The sequence below is a fragment of the Venturia canescens genome, chromosome 2 (genome assembly GCF_019457755.1).
Source record: "Venturia canescens isolate UGA chromosome 2, ASM1945775v1, whole genome shotgun sequence".
Classification (NCBI taxonomy): domain Eukaryota; kingdom Metazoa; phylum Arthropoda; class Insecta; order Hymenoptera; family Ichneumonidae; genus Venturia; species Venturia canescens.
The window spans coordinates 19,901,113-19,928,018 of record NC_057422.1 but is presented as its reverse complement, the minus strand read 5'-3'; the positions used below and the strand labels follow the sequence as shown (position 1 = coordinate 19,928,018).

Sequence of the window (26,906 nt, the reverse complement as noted above, 5' to 3'; positions counted from 1 at the left end):
GAACCATGGCAACATCAGTGTAGACGGTACTTGCCCTCCCTACCTTAGCGACATTTTTTTTCCTCGGACCGATGTTCATGCGGTCGAGAAAGAAACACTTCGATTTTTTTAACGTTAATAGCCCATACCAGCACAGAAAACAATCGTACTTCTGCATACAACCATGGAATCTTGGGAATTTTTGCAGGTTTTTAAAAAAGAGCGTTTCTTTGGATTTTTTTCCCATAAGGGCTGTCCAGAAACATCCGAAAAAATTCAGGGTGTCTTTTGGACTAATAATAATTATGTAAAAAAAAATTGACCAAATTGGCGAGGGTCACGGAAAAAGTCCGCCGGTTTGACATAGAATACTTCACATACCTTAGGATGTGAACTTATGACTTAAGGCAAAAATGATTTTTTTTTCATTTTCACACTGTCCGTACCCCTTAACAAAAAGAAAACAGAAATAATAAGGAAAAAATGTAGTCATTCGACTGTTTCAACTGAAAAATTGGCAGGGTGCCAACTCGACACTGTATGCATATAAATATATAGATATACGCGAACAACGCGATGGTGAGTTGCCCAGTGTCGCAGTTGATACCCTGTCGAAAAATGACATTCTCAAAACTGTCATGTGTTCGAAAAAACAGAGTTAACAGTTTTACTTAAACGTGAACAAGTGTGTGATTCAATCCAACGTTATAATTCATCAAATAATTAATTTAATACGAATCAATAGTCATTCATCAAATGTAATTTTGATACGTCAATAGTTGAGTTTGTACCATGCAACACAAATTTACCATATATTTGATAAATCAAACATTTTTAAAACATTGAGATCAACGATAACTTCAACTACAACCGATGAAAAAAGAATTTCATATATCGTTGAGTAAGAAAAAAAAACATCAATACAAAATATTTTTTACTAACAATTATGTAATAAGCATTACTCATTTCTTAAAAATAACGGTAATTATAAAACAGTTGAGTGTTTTATTGCTGTAGCCTAAAATGCGAGTATATAAAAAATTCAGCCCTTTTGATGAAATCGTTGTTCAATTACGGAAATAAGTTCTTCCGATTTTCCATTTGACTTCATAGTCTCTGTACGTTACGACACACGAGATCCCACAAGTACGGAATCGCGAGCAAATTTTCTTTTACAATGATCCTTAAAAATATGCTGATTCTTAAAGTCTTCCTTGGTATAACCACTTCATCACCATGAATAAATAAATGAGAGAGGCCGCAAACAAAATCATCAAAAAACAAATCCGTGGTAAAAAAAATGTGTATATTATATTCAGAACTGCATATGGTTGAACAAACCACTTATTTTCTTAAGTATTATATCGACAAGAGTCCAATTTATCGTACAGCATATTCGGAAACAAATGAGTATTCTTAGTAACGAAACGACGTTTTGCAGCATCGGATATGTTGTGATACACGGTTACATGACTGTACGAATTATCGATGTTTTACGAGCCAAAAATTATAACCGAAAATAGAGATCAGCAGTCTGGTTCCTTGATTCGTCAGTTGCCTCATTTCTTCCTTCAATCGTTGGCCTAATTATTTATCAAAGAGCGAGAGAGAGAGAGAGAGAGAGAGAGCGAGCGATTTTAATGAGAGACTTATTTTAGCGCATTAAAATGTTCTGTGGTACCACTGAGAAGTTTGTCACGATCACTCCAAGAGCACCTGCGTGCAAACAATTGTCTGTTTGGTCGTATTTGTTCATGTCTTTCTATCAAGTTTCCTCACATATTGACCTCCCACTGTTTGAAATAATTATCAACTACTTCCAGGAACCATTCGCGACGTTTTAGATCTTTGAACAGAGGCGCCAAAGTTCGAAGCTGTAACTGGAGAAGAGCTTCATCCCCTAGAAGTCCGTCAAGTTGTCGGAGCAGCGATGCATCACCGTGAAGCTTCAAAAGACTCGCGTACGTAAATATGTAGTACTGAACTCTCAATTTTTCGACTGCCCACGCTTCGACCGAACGATTACCACTCGCTGATTGTATCGTTCCCATGTGCTCCGCGTACCAAGGCGAAAAATAGTTGCTCAATTCGAGATTCGACAGTTCGGCTACACCGCGCGCCTTCAGTCGCTCCTTTATTCGGAGGTACACTTGAGGCGTGTAAACAAAGACCTGAAACAATATATTTATACCTTAATAATAAATAAATAATAAATAAAATTATAATAAATAATAAATATTTCATTCAGGAGTTGATAATAATTCAATAGGAAAACTCTCCACACTGGTACTGCAAACTGAAATCCCTTGACACAACCGGTTTTCACGATGGGGCAACATAGATTCTATTATTCGTAAATAACAAGAACTTTGTTGAGTTTCACGCTCAGATGAAATTCGTTGATTCGATATTCTTAAGAGTGTGGATCAGTAGAGTAACCTCACTTGGAATTTTCGAAATCGAAATTCTTTGGTACAGTTTGACCGATTAAAGAAAGGCTCTGTCAGCCTACCCAGAGCGATAGTAAAAATCGACTGACAAAGCCTTTTTCAATAATATTTGTATAATAAAATATGATTTGATAACAAAAAATTTGCGTATCATTCTTTTCAAAAAAACCTACACTTCAGATGTTAAAATAAATATACTTTTTGGAACGGTCGCAAATTTAACTAATACTACCTAAAAGCTTGATTTCTCAAGTTTATAGAAAGAGTTGATTTTTTATTTTAAATTGAAAATTACGATTTCTGCATCAATTTTTGTGAAAAAAGTCACTTTTCCTGCATTCTTTTTTTTGACATTTTTTTTAATATTAAAAACAACACGAATAGAATAAAATCGTTATGGTCGTTTCTTAAAGGTTCACATACATTGTAGTATTTTTATTTAATTTTTTTTTGCAGTTTTTCAATTATTTATCGTTCCCCAAAGTGAGTGGGGTACTTTGGACCCCGTGTGACTATTACGTCAGAAACTTGAGGTGTGACTAGTAAGGGTTAATCGGTCAAACTGTGTCAAAGAATTTCGATTCCGAAATTTGCAGCTATTCACTCGCACTCACGGTTGCGATATACCGCGACTGATCCATCCTCTTAAGGAGGGTGGATCGCGACGATACAAAGTTGCCATGCTAAACCATGTTAAAAATATTAAGAATTTAAAAATTATAAGAATTTCATAAAAATTATTAAATGTATTCTTTAAAAATGTATAAGACAATATAATTTTAGATTTTTCTACCACATAGCTCTCGAGTAATTGAACATTAAAATTCACGTGTATAAGCATAAAGTTTTATACAGTTATACATCTCGTGCACAAGAAGTTCGATGTGACGCTCAATTATTCGATAAACATGTGGTAAAAAATTTTGAAAAAAATTGTATTTGTATAGTTGATGCCAAAGAATGTTATCACCAAATTTGATCAAATTCTGATTATTTTGATTTCGTGATCCACCCTCCTTAAGATGATGGATCAGTCGGTAATCACACCTCGAATTTTTTAAATTTAAGCTCTTTAACATCGTTCGTCCGATTAAAATAATAAAAATGTCATCGTACGCAGCACGATCGCAAAAATCCGATGACATTTTTATTTTTTCGATCAGACGAACGATGTGGACAAATCGGGACAAATTTCCTTTTCAAAATTTGCAGCTATCTCTCTCGCACTCACGGTTGTGATTACCGACTGATCCATCATCTTAACCCTAGAACGCATGACTGGGGTGTGAGCACACCCCACGCGAACTTCAAACTACGCTCCCGTCCTAACAAGCGACATTATCGACTGATTATCGACGGATTTTTTAATATATAAATTCAATTGAGATTAGTTTTATCATACATCATTCTTTTCGTTATAAAAAAACGAAGAAAATGGTGTAGGATAAAGTCAGTTTAGCATCGTAGGACCGGATTTATAAGCAGAAAAAGATTGGGGTGCGTTCAAACCCCGGTCATGAGGTTGAGGGTATGAAAAAAGGTACATGAAGTGTAGGGTTAAACCCCGTGGAAATAACAAGTGATTGATAACATTGCGTATTTATATACGTTGATGAGTATAAAAGGGAGGTTTTGCTTACCTGGTACAGCGAATTACCGGTGACAAAAGAAGAAATATAATGAGAGCCGAAATTCCTGATGAATCTAACAACGCTGACAGTATCGCCGACCGTGACGTTGTCAGCTTCTTTGGCAACGGTTGCATCGAGTGCGAGATTTTCAGGTAAGCCAGCGAGTTTTTTATTGTCTCGGAATCTTGCAACCCTTACGAGAACGTAGCAATGATCGCCCGTTATGAAGGAAGCGTTTATACCGAAATGCCTGGCGATAGCAGTTCTCGACCAACTGGCGGTAAAAGCGCGCCAGGGTCGGTCGAGTCTCTCGAATGCGAAATCACGAAAATAAGCTTGCAACAATTGTCGAACGTTGTCGCAAAATTCCATGTGAAAGTCCCCGTCGAATACGGCGGCGCTTTTTCCCTGCTCGCGTTGCGGCAGTGCCGACGGATTTTCAAACACGTCCAGCGTCGGCTCGCGGAAGACCCACGTGTCCGTGTCGTTCCTTGGCACGACTCTCATGCTTATACTGAGGTACCCGTAGCGACTGAAAACGTTGATCGCACCACCCAGTCGCGGCTTTTGCGAATATGCCACCTCGATGTTAATTATTATCGCTAAAGTCAGCAACAGCCATTGCCCACGACACCACATCTCGCGATATATTCCCGATCTTCCCCGCCGCACCGTTTCGAACACGTCTGAAATGACAAACACAAAACGATCAATTTTATTCCTCATAATAGAGCACATTTCTGTCGAGAATTCACTACAGAAAAACCTTAAGGAAGTTCATACGAAAAATACATTAGATTTTATTATTCCAAATTAATGAATTGAAAATTTACGTGAATCTTCTTGAACAGCGCTTAATTATGTGTAAAAAATTTGGAGAGGTTTCACCGCCTGGTAATCGAGATATTCATTGTCGAAAATGACAAGGTTATAAACATGGGCTCTTATGGAAGCTTTCAAAAAATTGCTAACTTCAACAATAAATATCTCAATTTCACGACGGTCAATCATCGGCATATCCCGCCAGAAGTTTAATCCTGTCTTAAGCTTTCTGTTTTAAAAATTTTTATGTGCAAAGTTGGAAAATAGTTTTAACATAAGACACGCTTCAACCTCCTTAAATCCAAACAAATTATAATTCGTTACGCGTGGCCCTTCGCATTTAAGGAGGGTGGATCGCGACGATACAATGTTGCCATGCTAAACCATGTTAAAAATATGAAGAATTTCAAAATGATAAGAATTTCATAAAATTTGGTAAATGTATTCTTTAAAAATATATAAGACAATATACATTTTTTTAGATTTTTCTACCACATAGCTCTCGAGTAATTCAGCACTAAAGTTCACGTGTATAAGCATAGAGTTTACATATATACAGTTATACATCTCGTGCATAAGAACTTGGATTTAACGCTCAATTATTCGATAACCATGTGGTGAAAAAATTTGAAAAAAATTGTATTTGTATACTTGATGTCAAAGAATGTTATCACCAAATTTGATCAAATTCTGATTATTTTGATTTCGTGATCCACCCTCCTTAATGAGCTTGTTTTTTTTTAACTCTTTTACGCGGCCACTCGTTCATTTAAGGAAAAAGACTTTTCGAAGCGAAACGACCCAAGTCGCTTTATAGCGTAAGATCAATTGAAAAGTGGATTGAATGTTTGTGCAATCCTCGGTGATCATAGTATATATCTGAATTAAATTTCATTTACTCGTCGCGAAACGTCGAAAGGTTTTCCGGACTTCCGGAATATCAGATTTTCCGTCCTACAGTGGACCTCATCGTCTCGATCTACAGGAAAAAGGCTTCTTTAACGTATCCTCCGAACTGGTCACATCGACGTCAAGTTTCCAGTCCGTCAAGCGGATAATTGAAGGATGCCCATGGATCGCGTGACCGCGAGGATCCGTTTTGCAGGATGCAACGATCGCCATCATTATATTCATTTCGGAGTTCAGGACTTTGAAGGGAAACTTAAAGTGAACAAATACACCGTCTTTACGTGCTTGTTGGACTCGTCATCTTACGAATTCGCGAATAGGTTACGCGGACTCGCGGATAACAGTGCGCGGAACATATGCCGGATCTGCACGACTGCATAATCGAGATCTGCGGTGTATGCACGAAGGTGCACGCAGCGCATTGTACTGGGCGAGGTGGCCGGTAGCCACAGGTGCCAACGAGTGGCCTTCATCCCCGCTCGTTTTATTTTTTCAAGGCTTCGTTTCTCGAGTCGTGAAATATATATCGCTGGCCTGTCCTCCCATGGAACGTGCTCCCCCCTCCTATTAGCCGACGGTTACCCTATATTAGTGTACATTCGAAGTGTGTATGCGCGTGAATACAGAGTAAAACCACAGATATAAATCGAGAAAGTGCAACGAATCCGGAAAGGAAGGTCGCCAGTCGTTTTTCCCTTGAAGAAGTAAATCCAGGTGCACGCGTTGGTACAGAAGGAAAAGTTGTTATTGGCCTTTGAACGCGTGTATATCCATTGTGGTGTAAAAGTTGGCAGCGCAACCGCATAGAACTTTACGAGTTTTCCTATTTTTATATGGCTTTTTTTTGGGAAAATATGAGTTTAGGATTTCTCAAAAATATCAAATTTAATCGAATCGATATTTAGATAAAATTCCAAAAACAATTCGCCAATGACTTCACGCGTGATGAGTTGACTGCGACGTCGTCGTTTGTAGATACTCCATCGACCGAGATATTTCAGAATATCCAGAAACGCTTGAGCATAGTGATGTGTCGATATTAAGGAGTTTCGGTACAGAAGTCAAAATATTAAGAAATTGATCAAATTTGGTGATAATGTTCTTAAACATCAAGTGCGAAAACTCAAATTTTTTCAAAATTTTCTTCTACTTAGTTATCGAGTAATTACGCATTAAAGCAGATTTCTCATGCCCGGAATGTATACCTATATATATGGAAACGCTATGCTTATACACGTAAACTTTAGTGATCAATTACTCGATAACTGTGTAGAAGAAAAATCTTAAAAAATTTGTGTCGTCAAATTTGGCACTAAAGAATATGTTCGCCAAATTTTATAAAATTCTGAACTTTTTGAATTTTTAAATTTTTTTAGCATGGATTAGCATGGCAACATTGTATCGCCTGTACCGAAACTCCTTAACCCTCTCAGACCGAGACCTATTTCGCGTTGACGGAAAATGATTCCCTTCATAATTTTATCTCAAAATACTTTCTAGTTTCCGAATCCATTCTGACATTTCAGTTTTTTTGTTGGGAAATATGAATTTTTGAATGTTCGCTGCGCGCAGCACCAAGTCCTTGGGGAGTAAAATCAGGAAAATTTACGAATGAATCTAGCACCAAATACCTTAAATACATCGTATTAGCTTCCCTTTGAAAGGAAATAACGTTTGGAGTACGAAAAAAAAATGTGTACTCACTTTTCTTTTGCGATAACTAAAGCACCTTTTCACACAACGCCAACTCAACATGAAACGCCGACTTCATATTGATATTTCGATGGGTTAAAGCAGTTTATCTCTTGGTTTAGGATTATCTATTGTGCAATCTAACCTTGCTTGATGGAAATAGGCAGCTAGAACCCCGACCTTACTGACCGATGCAGTTTTATTGGGCCTGGAAGCGCGTATTGCGTATAGAAGCAACATCCGGTCCGAGAGGGTTAACAAATATTTTACACAACGTTATTGGAATCATACGTGGAGGGGTGGCCTAAATTCAATATGGCGCAGACGGAGGTGCAATCTCCTGATTATGTCCGTGTGTATTATAAGCTCGCACCGTGTAAATATAGCATTAGTTTTTAATATTTAGGATAGATAATGGTATTTTTAACAATAAGTGATATTTGCCGATGCCAAACTTCTTCTTTTTTTCTTTTTTTGAATTTTTTTCGAGGTATAAATACGCCTACTTTTTCCACTTTTTGTTTAATTTCACTCAAAAACACCAATGTTAAATACGTTTTGATGTGCGATGCACCCCGGTCATAGTTTAAAAATTCAACACCAAATGTCTCACAAATTTAGTCAGATCCCAATCCGAAAATAGGGAAACGAGCAATGAACAGAATTGCACAGGCAAAATCTACGGCTAATTACAAATTCATCGTGAGAAAGGTGCGAGGGGAAAGAGGAATACTGAAAATCACGAAGCAGTGCAACTCGATTTACAACGAATGCTCTGTCGATTCGGTGCAAATTTTGATTTTAATGTATGGCGCACGAAAATCCAATTAAGGATGGATTTTCCATTCGAAGAATGCTACCTTTTCCATCAGATTTTTTTCCCATGAGTTTGGGATCGGTCGAGGAGCAATGTTGCAGAAGAATTCTCTGCAAAAAAGTCATTCACTACATTATTAATTCCCAGTAATTTAGACCACTTTAGTTCTGGAGACGACGTCAGAATACATTTCCAACGCACCCTGGTACATCACAAACGCCGATCTCCACAAAGACCTCGAGATCGAAACTGTGAAGACTACAGCTTCAAATTTATGCGCACGCTACGAACAGAGGCTCGCGAGCCACCCAAACGAACTAGCACCAAACCTCCTCAACAGAGAAAACATCACTCGAAGGCTCAAAAAGTTCAAACCGGTGGATCTACGACGGAGGTTCCACGCTTTGTAAACATGCAGTTGTAGCGCAAATTGTATATGTGTGCGAATGAATGTATCTATGCATGTAAATATGAATGTATGGAAGTATGGTGTATTTAAAAACAAAAGTGAAAAATAGAGTAGTGAAAATCAATGGATTTACCCTCTAAATGAAAAGAAAAGAAAACACTAAAAAAAAAAAAACTATTGAATGCCAAAACAATGGCAGCTTATAGTTGAAAACTGGAAAAGAGAGAAAAAAAAAAAAAAGAATACATTTGGTGAGGAATTTGATTTGCTATGAGACGAGTTCCACGTGCGCTTCTCGTTATCCTCAACCGGTTTCCGATGCATACATTCTACGGTTGCGTCGATTTTACCACGAATCACCAGATTTTAGTGAAGAACGATCTTCAACAGCTCGTTTCAAATGTTTATCTCGACATTGCTGTCGCCGTCGCGTTATTGACGGTCCAATCTGGGATACCCTGTATATACGAAACTCTCGGGGAGCCGGTTTACCGGAGAGTCTATTAGACAAGCTGAGATGTCGTGACAATGCGGTCACGGAGATGAAAGGCTCACTATTACTGTTCGTCGTTTACGTACGTTTTTCGCAATCTTCGACAATCGCAATGAAAGATTATTTTCTAGGACAAGCGACGGACATGAGATCTATCATTTGATCCCGATGCTCAACTTCTAGGATCGATCCTCTTGTGATTGCGCCAATTTTGAAAAAATAACAAACGTTTAAAATTCTTTTTGCAAATGCTCTCAATCCAGGCGGTCACATTAAGCTTATAAACACGAATAAAACATTGCTCGGTTGAGTAATTGTGGCCACAGGAGTTTACGAAAATGGCTCAACTATTCCCGAACCGCGATCACAACTCGGTCCGAATTTCTTCCACCTCACGTCCCACTGACCTTTAGTTAACCACTGGTAACATCCGCGAGATCGTCTCTCAATCGCGTGCAACCCAATGTATTCTTGCGCGTTTCAGGCGAGAACTTTTAAAAGTTCAAACACTACCGCACCTACGAGCAATAATCCCACTGCACCAAATGTTTCGGCAAATATATTATTTCGAAGTAATCTTCAGTTATTTTGCATCTTGATCTTTCAAATGAAAAGATATTTCAAAATGATCTGACGAATCTTCGATCTGCGTAAAAATGGGAATAATCAGTTTATCTGGCTGGCTTGAACTTATTTCGTTCAGAATATTAAGCTCGATCGTCTAGCACTGAAACGATTCGTCTCCCACGCAGCTCTATATACAAAAATACACCGCTGAATTTGTTGAGAATCTCCGGCTGCCTGAAAACCTCAAGACCAAAATCTCTCAGTTTCAAAATGACGGAACCATGACAGCTGCAGCTTCGATAAAACTAGTGCAACAAGAAGTCGAAGTTTAAGGGAATAGATCGATTTCTCGATGCTGCTTCGCTCTACTTTGTTCGTACAATTTCCACTATTTATAACCGGGCCTTTAAATTTTTCAAATATTTTTTCGGCTTGAAATGCCGAGAGTTTTTTCTGCTACAGCTAGTAAATATATTGAATTCGTTAAGGAGTTTCGGTACAGAAGTCAAAATATTAAGAAATTGATCAAATTTGGTGATAATGTACTTCAACATCAAGTGCGAAAACACAATTTTTTTCAAAATTTTCTTCTACTTAGTTATCGAGTAATTACGCATTAAAGCAGATTTTTTATGCCCGGAATGTATACCTATATATATGGAAACGCTACGCTTATACACGTAAACTTTAGTGATCAATTACTCGATAACTGCGTGTAGAAGAAAAATCTTAAAAAATTTGTATTGGCAAATTTGGCACTAAAGAATATGTTCACCAAATTTTATAAAATTCTAAACTTTTTGAAATTTTTTATGTTTTTAGCATGGTTTAGCATGGCAACATTGTATCGCCTGTACCGAAACTCCTTAAGAAGAATACTGTTCTCGTGAAATCGGTGTCTATTATTAAAAATTGTGTGAAAATAATAATACGCATTCTGTTGCCTTTCACTGAGCAGCTTCTTCACGAATTTTTAACGAATTCTTGCGATTATATCTGCACACGTGTATGTAGTATATATACAAGGCAAAGCTATTTGTGATGATTGTAGTATGCACCGATAACGATTCGAATCTCTCATTGTTTCCAACTTCGTTAACGATGGGAAAACACTTGAGAATCAGTATAACTATTTTTATTTATATGTATAGAATGAATGAAAATACGTATGGATTTTTATTAAAAAAAAAGATGGGCAGGGAGGTTCAGCTTTCACCACTTACTCTCTAAAACGGTGCTGTTCGTTCGTGAAATAATCATTTCAATAGCCTGAGGCTCTATTTCGATTTTTCCTCTCAAGATTATCGCTTGTTTGCATCTCGGAAGATCAAAGAGTTCGAATCAACTGTTCAGCGAAGTTTTAATCACTGAACTTTAACTGGCAGCTGAATTCTCGAAGTTTTCTGTACACACAGAAATATACGAATGCTCTATGGGGTCATTACAGAGGATTACTTCTCGCAGTATATCGAAGAAGATTATTTTCCAGCTTGAGTGGAAACCAAACGCCACGTGGAGTCGAAAATTAAAAATGATGACACGAGTTGAAAACTATTAATGACTTTTTCGTGATGAAATTCAAGATTAGAGATTTGCAATTGCACGTCGCACATAAATAAATACATCGAGATGAAACGATGAAAAGCCTGGATTGTTGGGTTCTTTCTCGTCATTTTCTTTTTAACACGAGGTTATGTTATATTCTCGACATATACTTTTGAAAAAAGGCAATTAACTTTTTTCCCAGTTACGCTTTCTGTGCCATGATTCATTACGTGTGTTGTTTCTATGTAATAAAAAATCGGCACGTTTTCATTCATATTATGAAGTTAATTATTATCGATGATCTTATAACTTTAATGTTGTTGCTCCAAATTTTTGAGGCGAATAATCTGTCTATAAAAATCTTTCTATTCGTTCATGAATATCTCGCGAATGTAATGTTTCAAGGAAAACTGAGGTTACCGAACTAATTTTGGAGAAATTGAATGTCAAAGTTGAGTAAAAATAATGTCGTTTTACTGCATCGGTTGAATGGGACGAAGTCGTTACATTCGCACTCTTATATCACTCTTATTAATAAAGAAATACATTTGAAAAACGACAGTACGGATCAGGACGATATATACAACATTTTTACTGAAAAGAACATGCAGACAGTTGACCGACTTAAAAGGCAAGAAATCACCGATAAATAATAACCTCCAAAAACGCGGAGCGAAACAATTAACACGTACACAGAGCCATAGGACTCACTGCATCCAACCCAACAGCTGAGTACGAAGAAATTACGCAACGTTGCCAAACTTTGTCTTTATTTCATCGCATTTTGAATTACCGAGAATAAATTTTCTATCAAACTTAAGTGATTAAAATAAACGTATTTCTGAATGATGATTAATATTATCATTCACACGCTTGAAAATTTTCGCATTGTTCATCCGAATGAATAGTAATCCTTCGGTATCTATGAGGTGGCATTGCTGACGTCACTCAGTGTATTAGCATCGGAGCTTCGTCTCTTACCCCCACCCTCTAAAAAGATTTAGCAACAACCTTAATACGAGAAACCGGGCTCCTTTCGTTGTGGCAAATTGCGTTTTTTTTGAGGGTCAATTCGGAATCAATTGATTGCTAAAGTAACAAAAGCCATCGTTATAAATGCTTTTTTTTTGTGGCATTGGCGGTTTTTTTCTGTTACTCCCGCAGTTGCGAATAACGTATAAAAGTTCGCGTCCGTGTGGCGACCCTGACATCGATAGGAAATCATTGAATGAGGGAATCACGAGATCCCCTCATCATCTTTTGAATCCAGGTCTGCCTTCGTTTTTAATTGCGCAATAATGACGGTAGAAATGGTCGATACAGTAACGTGTAAAATATGCTCAATTGTGAGCTTCCCGAACGAGTAATTCGATATCCTCAGACTATGTAACCGTTTCTGCCTCACTTTTATTGCTACGATTCATTACTATGGAAATCGTGCTTCTTTTTTCGAAATCGATCACCGGCCGTGAATTCGTAATCGACTCTCGTCGATTCAACCACGCTCTCTCTTTTTTTCATTTCGAATCGTGGTTACACTAAGAAACTTGAGCCAACGCTAGGGAATCTCAAATTTTGACATTCATGGCCAGAATCTCATTTCCATTCACGATTTTTTGCATGCGACCGTAGATTTTTATGGCTAGCCCAGTGCTGAATTCGACATTTTCACATGAATCTCTCCATTCGTCGAATATATTAAATATGATTTTTATTTTACAGTTTGTTTATTTTTGTTTTTAAAAAAGGTTCAAAATATAAGTGAAGCTCGTCTCTATTCGCGTTTTTCCATTCTGTTTATTGATATTTCAATGGCAAATAGTTTCTTCAAAAATTGTCTCAACTTGAAAACTATAACTTTCGTTCGCGAACTCAGTTTTTATCGATGAGTAATGAAATTGTCAAAATAAACGTCTTCAACAAAATTCGCATTACGCAAATCGTTGGAGCCTGAGGAAACTACGTAAGCACCTCTTTGACTCGTATCGATATCGACGCGAAACATCGCATTGACCATTTAAGAAAATTTAGTAGTCTCCGTGAACGAAAATAATCGATGCAGCAACACGTTTGTGACTCTTCGAAAAACGAAGGAACGTGTCGAGAAATGTTAATTCACCGTGTCCGAATACCTTTCGTGCAACGCAACGAGCTAATTTCCAATTGCGAAGATAATTGCTAGTGTCTTCATTGACCCCATTATGTTTTACGTCGAAAAACGAAATTCAGTATAGATCGCTTCATTCAGATGGAAAAAAAAACGTAAAAAACACTCTCGATCGATTGACGCAGTAACAAATTGAGCTGGACGGACCGTACAGAATGAGCCACTAGCAAAAATATTCTCAGCAAATAGCGAGCGATCCCACTATACTCGGGCCGAAAAAATGTCTTCTAAAGGTTAATATAAACCTGTCAAGCGATGTCGCAACGTTTCACAGGTTAGAAGTCGTTCGAGATCCTCTTGAAAGCGTATAGTCAATAAAAGAAATTGACAAGTGTAGTGTACCTTCTTTGCTGAATTGGAATGACGGCGCGTAAATCACGCGTAAATCCGACGTATCCGTTGAATGTGCATGAGTTTATGTGCCTCGTTCCCAGCTCCTTTATTCCGCCCATAAAGATCTCCATTGAAATAATAATTGAACATTTCGATTGGCAGACAAGAACACTCTCATTTTATAGCCCCTTTAAAAATATGAGAGTTCGGCTGTCATTTATATACGAGCGTGCTTCGCAGTATCGAAAAAATACAGGAGTCGCGTTTATTATTTATCGTGAATCAAGCTCTTCCGATTGCCCACGGCCATGAACTTGTCAGGACCGTGTCAGATAGGAATACTTCATTATGAATTAATAACACGAAATAACAGCTCTGACAGATAGAGCTCAATAATTTTCACTGTTTCGATTGGAACTAAGACTCCATCATTTCGGGTATCTCGACCCCGCCACAACCCGCAATGCATAAACTTTCTCTCAATTCACAACAAGCGACTTGACACGAGATATAAATATGAATGTACCAAGGATGAGTTTAAGGAACGCTCAGCATAATCTCGCTCACCCCACCGGATTAATCTAACTTGATTTCGTTTCCGTTTGTTGGACTGTGCCCCTCTCGGTAAACACTCACCGCTGCGATTGATGACACGTAAAAAATATATAATCTTTCGTACCAATTCAGCACTCTCCCTTGCCTCTCGTGACTCGAGCAATTGTTATGGGTCAGTGACTGATTTAGTATTGCATTCGACACTCGCAGAGAGTTGTTGGAACGACAAGCAATTCTTCACTTGAATAAAACTCATTCAATTTTCGAATTCTTATTTCTTTATAATTCCAGCATTCGTTGAGCGAGGATTCATTGACGAATTTTTTTTACCAATCATGCAGTTGATTATTGTTTCTTCCTTCAATATTCGTCGGTCACTTCCGCAGAACTGAAGTTTTTTACGGGCCTCGAGAAATTTCTTCTACTTTTCTGTGCAATAGATTTGTAATGAATGCAGCAAATATCAAATACGTTTCATCAATTAAGGAGGCTGGCTAGGGACGATACAATGTTGTCATGCTAAACCATGTTAAACACATTAAAAATTTCAAAATGATAAGAATTTAATAAAATTTGGTGACCATATTCTTTAGAGTTAAATTTGACAATACAAATTTTTTAAGATTTTTCTTCTGTACAGTTATCGAGTAATTGATCACTAAAGTTCACGTGTACAAGCATAGCGTTTCCATATATATAGGTATACATTCCGGGCATAAGAAATCTGCTTTAATGCGTAATTACTCGATAACTAAGCAGAAGAAAATTTTGAAAAAAATTGTGTCTTCGCACTTGATGTTGAAGAACATTATCACCAAATTTGATCAATTTCTTATCAATTTGACGAACGTAGCCACCCTCCTTAAAAGTTAAATATGGTATTGAACTGTCTCGCTACTTAGCTATTGCGGAGTTCGGTCAACTCGTCCCTTCACTCTCCTATACTCGTTCGATAATTGTATTTTATATGCGCACCGCACATGGGTGTGCAACACCTGCGGAAGGTCACATGGCCAAATGTATAGAAACTTTTTAACTTGAAAAATTCTTAATCAGACCGGATATAAAAGTTTGAGGCACCGCCTGATATCAGCGTTACGCGTTATCACTGCGACAAAAGTTTACTTTTTTTATTCAAAACAGACGAAATGAAAAATATTTACTTCCATTGTTGAAGTAACTTTTCGACTGTCGTTAGATCGAAGAAATTTTGTCTGATGTCACTATAGAAAGCATGGCGGCGAGCAGCACATACTGAATGGAACATTTTAATCCTTGCGGCGTCTTTCGACGTCGGGAAGGTTTTTCAATTCATTTTGCCCAAGTCGATTAAATTTTAGGTAACATTTCGCACGTGCTCCGTCTCTCTCTCTCTCTCTCTCTCTGTCGTTTTGCGTTGATTGTTCCATCGCATCATATTCGTAGGTATGCAAAAATTTTTTTTAATCCGTTTTACGCAAATGTTTTCGGTGCAAGAAACCATGATTTTCACACGTATTTGTTAACGTCTTTAATTTTCAACCGATTACAAGAAAAATTTCATTTATGAACTCTATTTTCACTTTGCCACCCTTGAAAGGAGTGAAAATCGAAGGTCGAAGGTGAAATTATCAAATTTTTCGATTACAAGTTCTTATGCTATTTTACATAAAAACTGAACGTTTTTTAAAGCACCATTTTTCGAAATAAAACGGAACTCGCTACCTGCAAAGGGGTGGAAAATAAGGGTTGGGGGTAAAATTTTCAGATTTTTCACTTGCAAGTTTTTATGATATATGACATTAAAATCCTATAATAATTCCAGGAATAGATGCATGGTCTATATTTCTAGCATATTTTTAAATGTCAATTCTTAAAGATAGAATTTTCGATTCCCATTAAATTCGCGTGAAACTTCTTAAGGAGGGTGGATCACAAAATCAAAATAATCAGAATTTGATAAAATTTAATGATAACATTCTTTGGCATCGAGTATACGAATACAATTTCTTTCAAATTTTTTTACCACATGGTTATCGAATAATTGAGCGTTAAATCAAAGTTCTTATGTACGAGATGTATAACTGTATATATGTTAACTCTATGCTTATATACATGAACTTTAGTGCTCTATTACTCGAGAGCTATGTGGCAAAAAATCTAAAAAAATTCATATTATCTCATATATTTTTAAAGAAAAAATTTACCAAATTTTATTAAATTCTTATCATTTTGAAATCCTTAACATTTTTAATATGGCTTAGCATGGCAACATTGTATCGTCGCGATCCATCCTCCTTAAGAGGATAGGGAATTGATCTTTTTTCTCTGAATAAAAGCGTCCAGTATTCTAAAAAACGTAGAGTTTCTATGAAGCACAGGATAAAACTTTTCTATTGAGAAAACAACCAATTAAGCCAATTTAAATTTCAACCTGATGAAAAATAATTTAAAAAATTAATGAAAATATATAAAAATACAAACTAATAAAAAATAAATGTAGTTTCATAAAAAATGTAGAGTGTTTGTGAAAAAATAGCATATATTCTTATTATTCACCTCTTTATGGATAGCGAATTTTAATTTATTTCGATAAAGTAGGACTAGTGTCCTAAAATACGTACAGTTTTTACATAGTAGTAGTAGCAGCAGTTTTTATATAATATAGCATAAAAACTTCCCATTGAAAAATTAAAAATTTCACCCCCAAGCTTCATTTTTCACGCGTTTGGGGGTAGTGAATTTTGTTTGATTCTGATAAAAGAGTTCAGTATCCTCAAAAACTTGGAATTTTTTTTCAATGTAATTTAAAAATATGCCGTGAAAAAATCTAAAATTTTCACTTTCAACCCTTCCAAGGGTAGCTGAGTGAAAACTAAGTTTGGAAATGGAATCAGCAACCTCGAAATTCTCCCGGAAACAAATTTTCTTGTATTTCGGTAACTTATTGGCTCACACTAGTTTTGGCACGAAAACTGACAAAAAGCTTACCAATCAACCGGTTAAAACAAAGGCCATATGCAAACATATTGATTAATTTCTCGGTCTATTTTTAGTACAGTTTCTTTTACAACTATTTTCACAATTTCTTTAAAAAAAATGTCATCTCTTCACGAATCTATGTCACACGTATATGTGGCATTTTTTCCAAGTTAAAAATGCACCCGTTCGCTGATTCATACGATTTGAATTTTCAAAAATCGTCCCGCGATTACTCCAGTAGTGAAAAATAAAATGCTGCATTATTTTTATATCAAATAATTAAATTTAATTTTTTGAATCTTAAATATTTAATTTAAGATATTTAAATAATTATTTTTTTAGCAATATTTAATTTAAACATTTATTTTTAATAATATTAATTTGACAAATTTAGTTTTTATTAATATTTATTTTATGTTTATTTTTAATAATATTTTATTTAATAAATTTATAATTATTATGACTTAAAAATTTATCATAAATATTTCTATTCGTTATAAACATTCAAAGTGTTGTCATCTCCAAAGACACTTTGAATGTTCACAATTAAAAGTTACAAGAAAAAAACAGGAATTATTCAATGTGAATAAATCGATGTATTCTCTAAAAGTCGCATTCATATGAAAGAGTAATCTCATTACCACACTCGGTGATCTATAAAAATGATAATGTCCGGAAGATTTTGTTTAAAATCAGATTTCATGAGGATTAAAATAATCTCTATTCATGCTGTGCATCAGTGAAACGCGATACGAAAAGATTGAAATCATGAAACTATTGCATCGCGATGAGCAACTGACATTTACGTGCCTCTCATTGCATCGGTTTGTAAATACTCATTCGTGATTTCTGCACGTGTCTCGCCGATCCAACCTCGGCAACGTACCCAAATATTTGCGTGGATGTTTCAACAGTGTACTTTTCTGCCTGAATAGCATTCATTACCGCTCAGGTGATTCATTGAACGAACAAAAAAATACCAACTCAATTTCAACACTCCAGAAACCTGCTTTTAAGTGGATTATTGCGAAACTTAATTGATTATTTTATTTTTTTATTGAATCACTATACTGATAGAGCAAATATTCGATTTGTACCTTGCTTGTTTCATAGAGCATCAGAATTCGAGAGAAATTATATTCCCCGTGAATTTGTTATCTCTCGATCTCCGAACAAACCAAAAGGCGCAAGATTTGTGTAGCCGTCAATATGAGATGGTGCAGTGAGCCTCGTGCTAAGCAATTTAAAAATGATTTTTAAATAGGCTCGCCGCACTTTCATAAAAACTCGCCTATACAAGCTGGTGCAACACATTATATTATTTATAATACCGCGCGTGAAAGTGCAACGGCGGCTGCAGACTCGCAGTCTTTGTTGACATACGGCTACGCTGTTGTAACAACCAATGCGGCCCAGAAGGAGGGATAAGCTTTCTAAGTATAGGTGCATGCTTAGTTTTACCCCATTTGCGATATTAATGATCATTAATAACAATGTAAGAAGGAATAATTCAGCCCGTTGCGCGGGAAGGTTTACTCGACTGAAATCGTTTCGAGCCATTTATCGCGCATGTTTTCACATTTGACGACGCTATAAATAAACCGAAAAGCGCCGATAAGTCTTTTAACATCTTCTCGTTCCATAACGGAAAATATCTGTAAATTCACAGTTGGATCCATAATTATAGAGAACAATGCACAACGGCGCGCTGTGCCGTTGGACTCTTGAGATTTTTTTGCCAAATTGCTGAAGATGTATGCGAGCAATCGCGAAACCAGGACAGCGTGTCAATGATCTTTTTTCATTTTTGCGCAATGCTGAACATTGCCCCGCCGCAACGCCCGACCTCGAAAGCACGGAACGATTCTTCATCGCGATTTTGTAATAACGATTGTAAATAATGAGAAAATAATGAAACAATAAAAAATAAAGTGATTCGCGAATTCCGCGCGTAACGCGGATTCTGTAGGTCACGTGAATTCTGTTCGCCACGCAGCCACCTGGCTTTGGTACGTCTCGTGATATCTTTTCCTTTGCTCTCAATTTACCGGTTATTTATCAAGGTAACAAAGTCAGTCTAGCGGTTTACCTGCTGCGCGCGACCTAATTGAACGCCACGCTCAATTATACTTCATTTTCTCAGAATATATCATAAAAATAAATGGCACACCGTGCGTTTGAGGCTCATCAATTAAAAGCACGCAATGCAATGTTGCGATGAACAACGAAAATAAGAGACAATTGATCGTACACCCGCGCAGCTTTCCTTATAAAAGGCAAAGAAGCCTGACGCAGACGTTGAAAAATGATCAACAACCGTGTCCGCTGTCTCAGATATACTGTTTTTTATTTATCTTGTTGAATCACCGTTCACTGCTGCCCGAGATCAATGTCGTCAGATACCATTTAAAAGGCTATTGTACGATCGCAAACTAATCGTTTCCGGTAATTAACGCCCGGAGAATAAGGGATTGAAGATACGAGTCCCGCAGGTGCGCGGAGCTGCCGCAATATGTAATAAGATGTTTCGCGGTGCGCAACATATACGAACATAAGTGAATGGTTGTGAACGCTTCGATATGAAACGAGCTCGAGACTCGTTTTCGGAACTTATTATACACCGAACGCGGATATTTTATCATCTCCGCATTCGTGGCAGGTTTTTAAGGCACAGATTTTTCATGACATCATTAATGCGAACACGCCGAAAAGTGAATGCGGATATTCACGCACAGATCCAGCTTCGCGACCAAGCTTGTGAAGATTCTTGACATTGAAAAACAAACTTTATGTTTTTCCCTCACATTTTCAACGCCCACGGACTAGCATTGGCTTTCATCGTTAAGTGCGCATGCTGGATTCTTGCCGGACGCTCGACGCGATATACACCTTGCCTTAATACACGCTGACCATGCTCGTGGCACGCGTTCCTTAGCGAGAAATTACTTTCCACTGACCTACATATTTACAATTTTGTTCGGATACCGAACCAGGCATTAATTGCAACAGTCGATCTATTATCCGCCATCCTGCCAACTACGTTAAGGGCTACGAACAGTGCAAACGTTGGAACCTTTGATGTTTTTTGTTTTAATTTAATTAATTTATTTTAATTTTAATTTTTTATTAATATTTTAATTAATTTAATTTAATTAATCCATCCAACCAATAAAAATTGGTTGGATGGATTTAAACCAAACCTTGTACACATTTTTTACAGACTCAGAAGTACTGGAAACATTTTTATTTTTATTTTTTTTTTTTCATTTTTTCATGGTATTTTTTTGTACAATGTGTTCAAAATGGCACCCATTGAATCGGCGTTGACGGCAAATCTCAAAAATGGAACGTCTCAGGACAAAAAACGAAAAAGATTCTCTTAAAATAGGGGAGAGCGGGGCAAAACGGGATACCTAAGGAAATATTGAATTTTTCAGGAGTTTGAGAAGCTCCGTCTACTTTTTACTCCCAAAAACCGAGAAATGTAGTGAAATTTTTTTTTCAGTTTTCAAAAATAAAAAAATTTCCGGAGCAATTTCCCTTAAAAATTTGTGAAATTTTATTTTTTATAATTTTCATTAAATGCACCTTGGGAGCGTTTTTATTTTATAAAAATTTTTGTATTATTCATTCACCGAATCATGGATTCAGTGTTAAAGTTGTGCCGAGTGAGCACATGATTTGTGTGCAGGTGTGACCACAGATGATGGTCCGCCAAAATAAGCTTTTTTTTTAATTCAAATTTCATTCAATTTCACCATACATTCGAGACATCTAGTCAAAATCGTCCGTAGAGCATTTTTTTCGAGGGCAAGTCCTCTTTGCCCCAATTTTTTTTTGTTTTTTTGACAGAACATGAAAAATTACTGTGAAAAATCAATTTTTGAACACAGCAGTAGTTGACAGCACACATGGAAACCGACACATCTAGCTTAATTGCTCATGGTTTCCACTTTGCCCCACGTTCCCCTATATCTGCGATTACTCTTATAGACAGTAGTGGAAATAAAAAAAAAAAAAAAAACACGATGTTTTGGAAAAAATATATTTTTCGTTCATTTTCGGACAAATATAGAAATTGAGAAAAAAAGTAAAAAAAAAAATTTCCAAAAATTGAAGCGGTTAGACGATTCTTTGTAAAACTCATATTTTCGTAAAATTCAAAATGTCATAAAATTTAAACCGCTCAACCGATATTCCCCAAATTCAATACCAACCTTCCTGTTATGATAGTCTATTTATGAAAAAAAAAAAAAATTTATTAATAAGTCTCTAAATTTTCGAAAATTAGAGCGCACACACACATCCAGAAATTTTTTCTAGATATGATTTTTCGATGTTTTGGAACATTTTGAGCACATTGACATTGAAAACTGGAAAAAAAATTTTTTCATCGTCACAAAGCTTCCTCTACGAGGAAGCAAAAGGATTTGAGCAGGTTAATAATTGTCTTATTATTGTCGAGAAACACTCCAAACTCGTTCGTCGGCCTGCGACGTATTTGAATTTTTGACAATGATACGCATTTATTATTCAACAGCGTTTGGAACACGGTGAAATGAAACGATGCGGAAATGTGACAATCAAGCCCCCACATTTATCATAAATGCTGACTAGCGCCATCGAGGAATGCGATGACGACAATGACAAGCCGAGATGCTAGAATGAGAATCGATTATACTCTAGCTGCTCGAGATTTGACGTAATTGCGCTTCCTTGTAACGACGTTTCCAAGTCATCGTCGTTAGTTTTCTATTGCTTACCATCAATGTAAATACGTTTTTAGCTGCTGACCGGCCGGAAATGCTTGACGATCGAATATCAATGGTCAAACTCTACATTCGATAATTCTTATTCATTATTTCTTATTCATTTCGACCGAATTCCTCAGAAGAAGGCTTAATCAATGATAATTCAGATATGATATGCGATAAAAACGGTTCTTTAATATTCAATGAGAATTCGATCGATTGAATTGACAAAAGAAATGAAACTGCCAGGAAAGCTTGATAAAAGAATGCTTTTTGAATAAAAAGCCGGACTTCTGGCTGCTTTCAAAGAATGCCAAAGTTAATCCCACTAAAAGGGGCCTGTTCGTGGCCGCAAGGACGACTTACCTGCCTCAATTCACCTGAGAATTGCCTTATATTGCTCTACGGCGTAGTACACGCAGCCTCCATTGAACAGTAGCGTTATTTTTCGTTCGCCAATTATTCGGCAAATTTACAAGATTTTCGTAGTCGATCGGTCCATTATGAATCGGTAGTACGATCGCGAAACGTCCATCAAGTTGGTCGATACGCTTAACACGAATTTGCGGTAGCAGTCAACCGGAATGTAATCTCAGGCGTTTTGAGCCTACGCGAGATTTAATACAGACGTTGAATAACACGTTGAGTAAGCGCCGAACCGTAATTCATTCGAGAGAAGTCATGCAAGGAAGCCAGCCAGAGAGAGGGAAAGAGAGACCTCTTGTATATACGGACACGCTGATTTTTACTCGGGTAAACTGTCCGTCGTTGGGAGAAAATTATCTACATTTGTATGCAAACACGACTATATTGTGTAGGTTTGATATACGGGTTATTTCGCAAGAGCAGACCGAACTTTTGTGTCTCCCGTTTTAAAGATATTCTATCTTTGAATTAAATGTAAATTATTCTATTCAGAATAATCTAATGTAAAGTGTCAATCATATTTTCGATTTTCAAACTTTGAATAAACAAAAAGTCAAAATTTTACGTCGGAGATCGTATTCGAAAGAATTTCCTATTTTTTAAACTTTAAGTCGTTGAATCATCGAGGTCTTAACTTCCGCTTTGGGTTATTCGGATGAAAATCGTACTCAAGAGCTTCAAGCCGAGCAAGAGCAAATCCTCGAACCGATCTCCGGGTTTTTTTCACATCTCAATTGTATCGATTCGATCGAATATCTTGGTAGATGAAAAAAATTAATCGTAACTGCGCGCCGCGAAATTTTTATTCAATATGTTTCTGGTGCGATTCTCATTCATTCACAATTTTCAAATGAATGTTCTCACAGATTCCCGGCAGAGCTTATCGCACTGAATGAGCCGAACCTGCGCAAATCAATTTTGTGCTCCTCCGCAAATGGGCGAAAAGAGATTCCGTTGCAACGTTCGACGACGCGCAAACTTCAACGTTATACAGAAATGTTACGAACATTCGACCGAGCGTATGTTCAGTTGCGCAGCTCAAGAGATCGATTCGGAATCCGAAAAAACGAGTTGACCTTTTCGACCAGCGCGAGGGCCGCAGAGAAGTGCGCTACTCGAGCAATATTAACAATTCATTTGTATGGGAACGTGAAACTTCAATCGGATCGTGAATCCTGCAGAAGTTGGGCTGATATCGAAAATCGGTTTGCCATAGTTTCATAAAACGCTCTTGGCGTTTTATGAAAACGAGTGTAAGTGCGTACCGCTCGCGTCTCATATTACAATCTATTGTGACTGATGATGCCGAGTTGACGACGACAACCACATCGACAAAATCGCTTCCTGATAAGAGCGAATGAGTTAACGGGGAATAAAAATAAAAAAATCAAACCGAGACAAATTGCTGTCTCCCTCTCCATCTGTCGTCGCTCCAATCCCCATTCGACATCTGCTGTACTTTGCTGATTGCTATATATGAACCAATTTTCGCCGGGCGATTCACAAGCGTGTTAAAGTGCAATTACGAATTCTGGCACTGTGATACGTCTTTTGTCCGCCTCTTTTTTGCATCGCTCATTCTCCAATAAAGGATTTATAGAAAAGATGTTTATTCGATTCCCCTTTTTTTCGAGCGCTGTCGAGCCACGTGATTTTTGCAGTGCCATCGATCCAACGAAGAGCAGAAAAGCAGTGCAGAAATAAATGGGAAAAAGTCATTTTCCACCGGAACTTGAAGTCGATGAGTTTCGGTGTTGGCTGAGCTTTTCTCGTATTTCGTACAAATGTTTATGCCGTCAAAACAATGAGTAAAATGGTTTAAACTCGATGAGTCCTCGCAACGAATTTTCATTGGAGTTCCGGGCTCGGAATATCAAAGTGCTTATTGATAGATTAATTAGTAGTCGTTAAATCGAATTCCGAAAGGACGTTAATAAATGCTAAACAAGGATTCAAATATCAAACGATGTTGGAGTTCGTTGTTAGAAAAAAAGTATTCAGAGGGCAGAAAAGCTCGGAACCATCGAAAAAGCACCCACAATCAAATTTTAAACGGCAAATCACCGGCGCTCAAAATCTCTTTGACGTTCACAACGCGTCTGGCTCTTCAAGCTGATAATAATTTAGCAACGAGTGAGATTGACGTTGCACAAAATCCGAGCATTTCGGCTGACGCATTCTTTCCCAAAACCTCGTTCGAGCCGCCTCGCCTTCGCGACTTGACCAGCATCAAAGTCCGGAGTCAAACTCTGGGACTTTCACACGCGCTCGGACTCAGTGATAATGATAAAACGATGGACTTTTATTCGAGACTCGTGAAGAAATGGAAAAAAAACTCGTTAATGAAAAATTAAAAAGTAATCCGAACGAGTCGTTTTCGAAAAATAATGGCTGTGAATGATTTTTTGAATAATGAAAAAACGACTCTGAAACTTACGATAATTCATTGTACCGCGACTCGATTATATCTTTTCCGCGGTTATTTACACCCTCGTGGCACAAAAAAGAGAGCACAACGTTTCAGCAAGCCTTGCGGAACGATTCGACACAGAACGACTTATGTAAATCACGCTATTTCTTCTTCCTATTGGTCACATCGAAGCACGTGTTTTGTGGTCTCTCCACGTGCTCTTTCACTCCGTGAACGAGGATTGGAAGTCCGTCCTCGCCCGAGGAATATACGTTGCGACAGCTCCTTGCCCTCGTGTCAGTGGTCATTTATTTATCACTTTCGTGCCCGTTATGATTTTCGGTACAAACGATTATGTCGAAACTCCTCTCGATCATCAATCTGAGATTTTTTCTGTGTCTGTTTTTTTGCCGACTCAAGTTTTTTCTCGGTCTCAAGTCCCAATTAGCCAGTTTACTTTATTAATTTACTAAATCTTTCGCTTTGATTTCATGTTCGTTACTTCATCGACCCTTGAAAAGTGGAAATTACAGATTTGTTTCGAACTCTACGTTCTCGTATGAATTATTATTTGGAGAAAACTTCATTGAATAAATATTGATTGAAAATTCGTGCGAATTAAGTGAAACTAATTACTCTCGTTTTGGTCTAATTCGACTGATTTATTGGAACGTCTTGACGCACTAACGAAAGTTTGAAACTTTTTCAATGACTCTCCGTTGAGCAACGAGCATTAGGCCCATTGCCATGTACACGAAGAGCTCAACGCATCACCGGTTTTGCATCGAGCTTTGAATGCGATAGAAAAATACGTGTCCGGATAGTCCGGGACGAGTTGTCAGTTTGGTTAATATCTTTATTATTATAATAGGTATATTTACTCGATTCGGTGATGAAAAATGTGTACACCAAGTGCGTGGGCAAACGTCGTGAAAATGGTTGTGCAACGAAAAAAACGGCACCCTGCGCTCGCTGCTGCACCGAATCTCGTGGAATATTTATACCGGCCGGGCTTCGCGACTCTCCCCGACTGCTCGTGAACCACGATTGCAATAAAATTATTGCTTCGGTCCTCTCCTCTGGTTCCCCCACAGGCTTTTTCACGTTTTATTCATGATTTTCCACCAGCCCGGTCGAATTTCCATTCGCTCGATTTACGGCTGTTTACCCCCGAGGGTATTGCCAAAAATGTGTAATTCCATCCCCGCACAAATCGCGTATCGACAGCTTTCATAATATTTAGCATGAATTATGACGACGCGAGAGCATTGCTTGACGAATAAATTTTCCCTCCCGATTTCCCTCTACTCCCAGCGCAACATTTTTCACTTCCAAAATCAACGGATCCGCCAGTACAAAGCACGAGCGGTGGATGCGTTTGTTTTCCTACCTCCACTTTCGAATTACCAAGTCTCCATTGTTGCTTCTAGTCTCTCTTCTTCTCCACAAATTCGAACCAACTTTTCTCCTCGTTTATTGTCATCGCCAACTTTCGACATCGCTGCTGTACTCATTCGTCATTTTAGATTCACTGTGTGACAACGCACTTTTTCGGATGTGACCATACGCGATTTATTGCAGGCGTTTCAGTTTCGCAAGGAATGGAAAATCCTCGACGAATCTCGATCTCGCGTGACGATAACAATTCGAAAATTAACGATGTTGATTTCTCTGCTTATTTTCTTCCCAAGTGCATTGACTTTATTCTCACAGATTAACGTTTTTTTTACATATTTGAGTTTTTTAACTTTACCAACTTTTTAAATCGCGGTTACGTTCCCAATTACGACTGCGCACTTGATCAAAGGATCGATCGACAAATGCGCGGGAGCGCTCGAGGATCGATGCGACTTATCGAGCGGACCGGCGCTGACTGCGGTTAAATCAATTCGGTTAGCCACGAACCCCGCGTTCCTGCTGCTGCTGCTGCTGCTGCTGCTGCCGCCGCTGCTCCCGGCACGGTCCGCTTAGTTGGACGCAAGCTATCAC

The 26,906-nt window shown here is 37.6% G+C and overlaps 1 protein-coding gene across 6 annotated transcripts; it reads right to left on the bottom strand.

The window, feature by feature from the left end:
* Positions 1 to 1,264: 1,264 nt before the first annotated feature.
* On the bottom strand, positions 1,265 to 26,811 carry LOC122406385 (torso-like protein). 6 transcript variants are annotated; one of them, XM_043411796.1, is made up of 3 exons: positions 25,799 to 26,811; positions 4,070 to 4,746; positions 1,265 to 2,150 (listed from the first exon to the last, which is right to left on the bottom strand). In XM_043411796.1, the coding sequence occupies exons 2-3, from the start codon at positions 4,697 to 4,699 to the stop codon at positions 1,755 to 1,757; spliced, it is 1,026 nt and encodes a 341-aa protein (XP_043267731.1). In that variant the 5' UTR covers positions 4,700 to 4,746; positions 25,799 to 26,811; the 3' UTR covers positions 1,265 to 1,754. The 6 variants fall into 6 exon arrangements, with proteins under 6 accessions (XP_043267731.1, XP_043267732.1, XP_043267730.1 ...); XM_043411797.1 differs by having other exon boundaries at positions 26,308 to 26,810; XM_043411795.1 differs by lacking the exon at positions 25,799 to 26,811 and adding an exon at positions 24,945 to 25,698.
* Between the last annotated feature and the right edge of the window lie 95 nt (positions 26,812 to 26,906).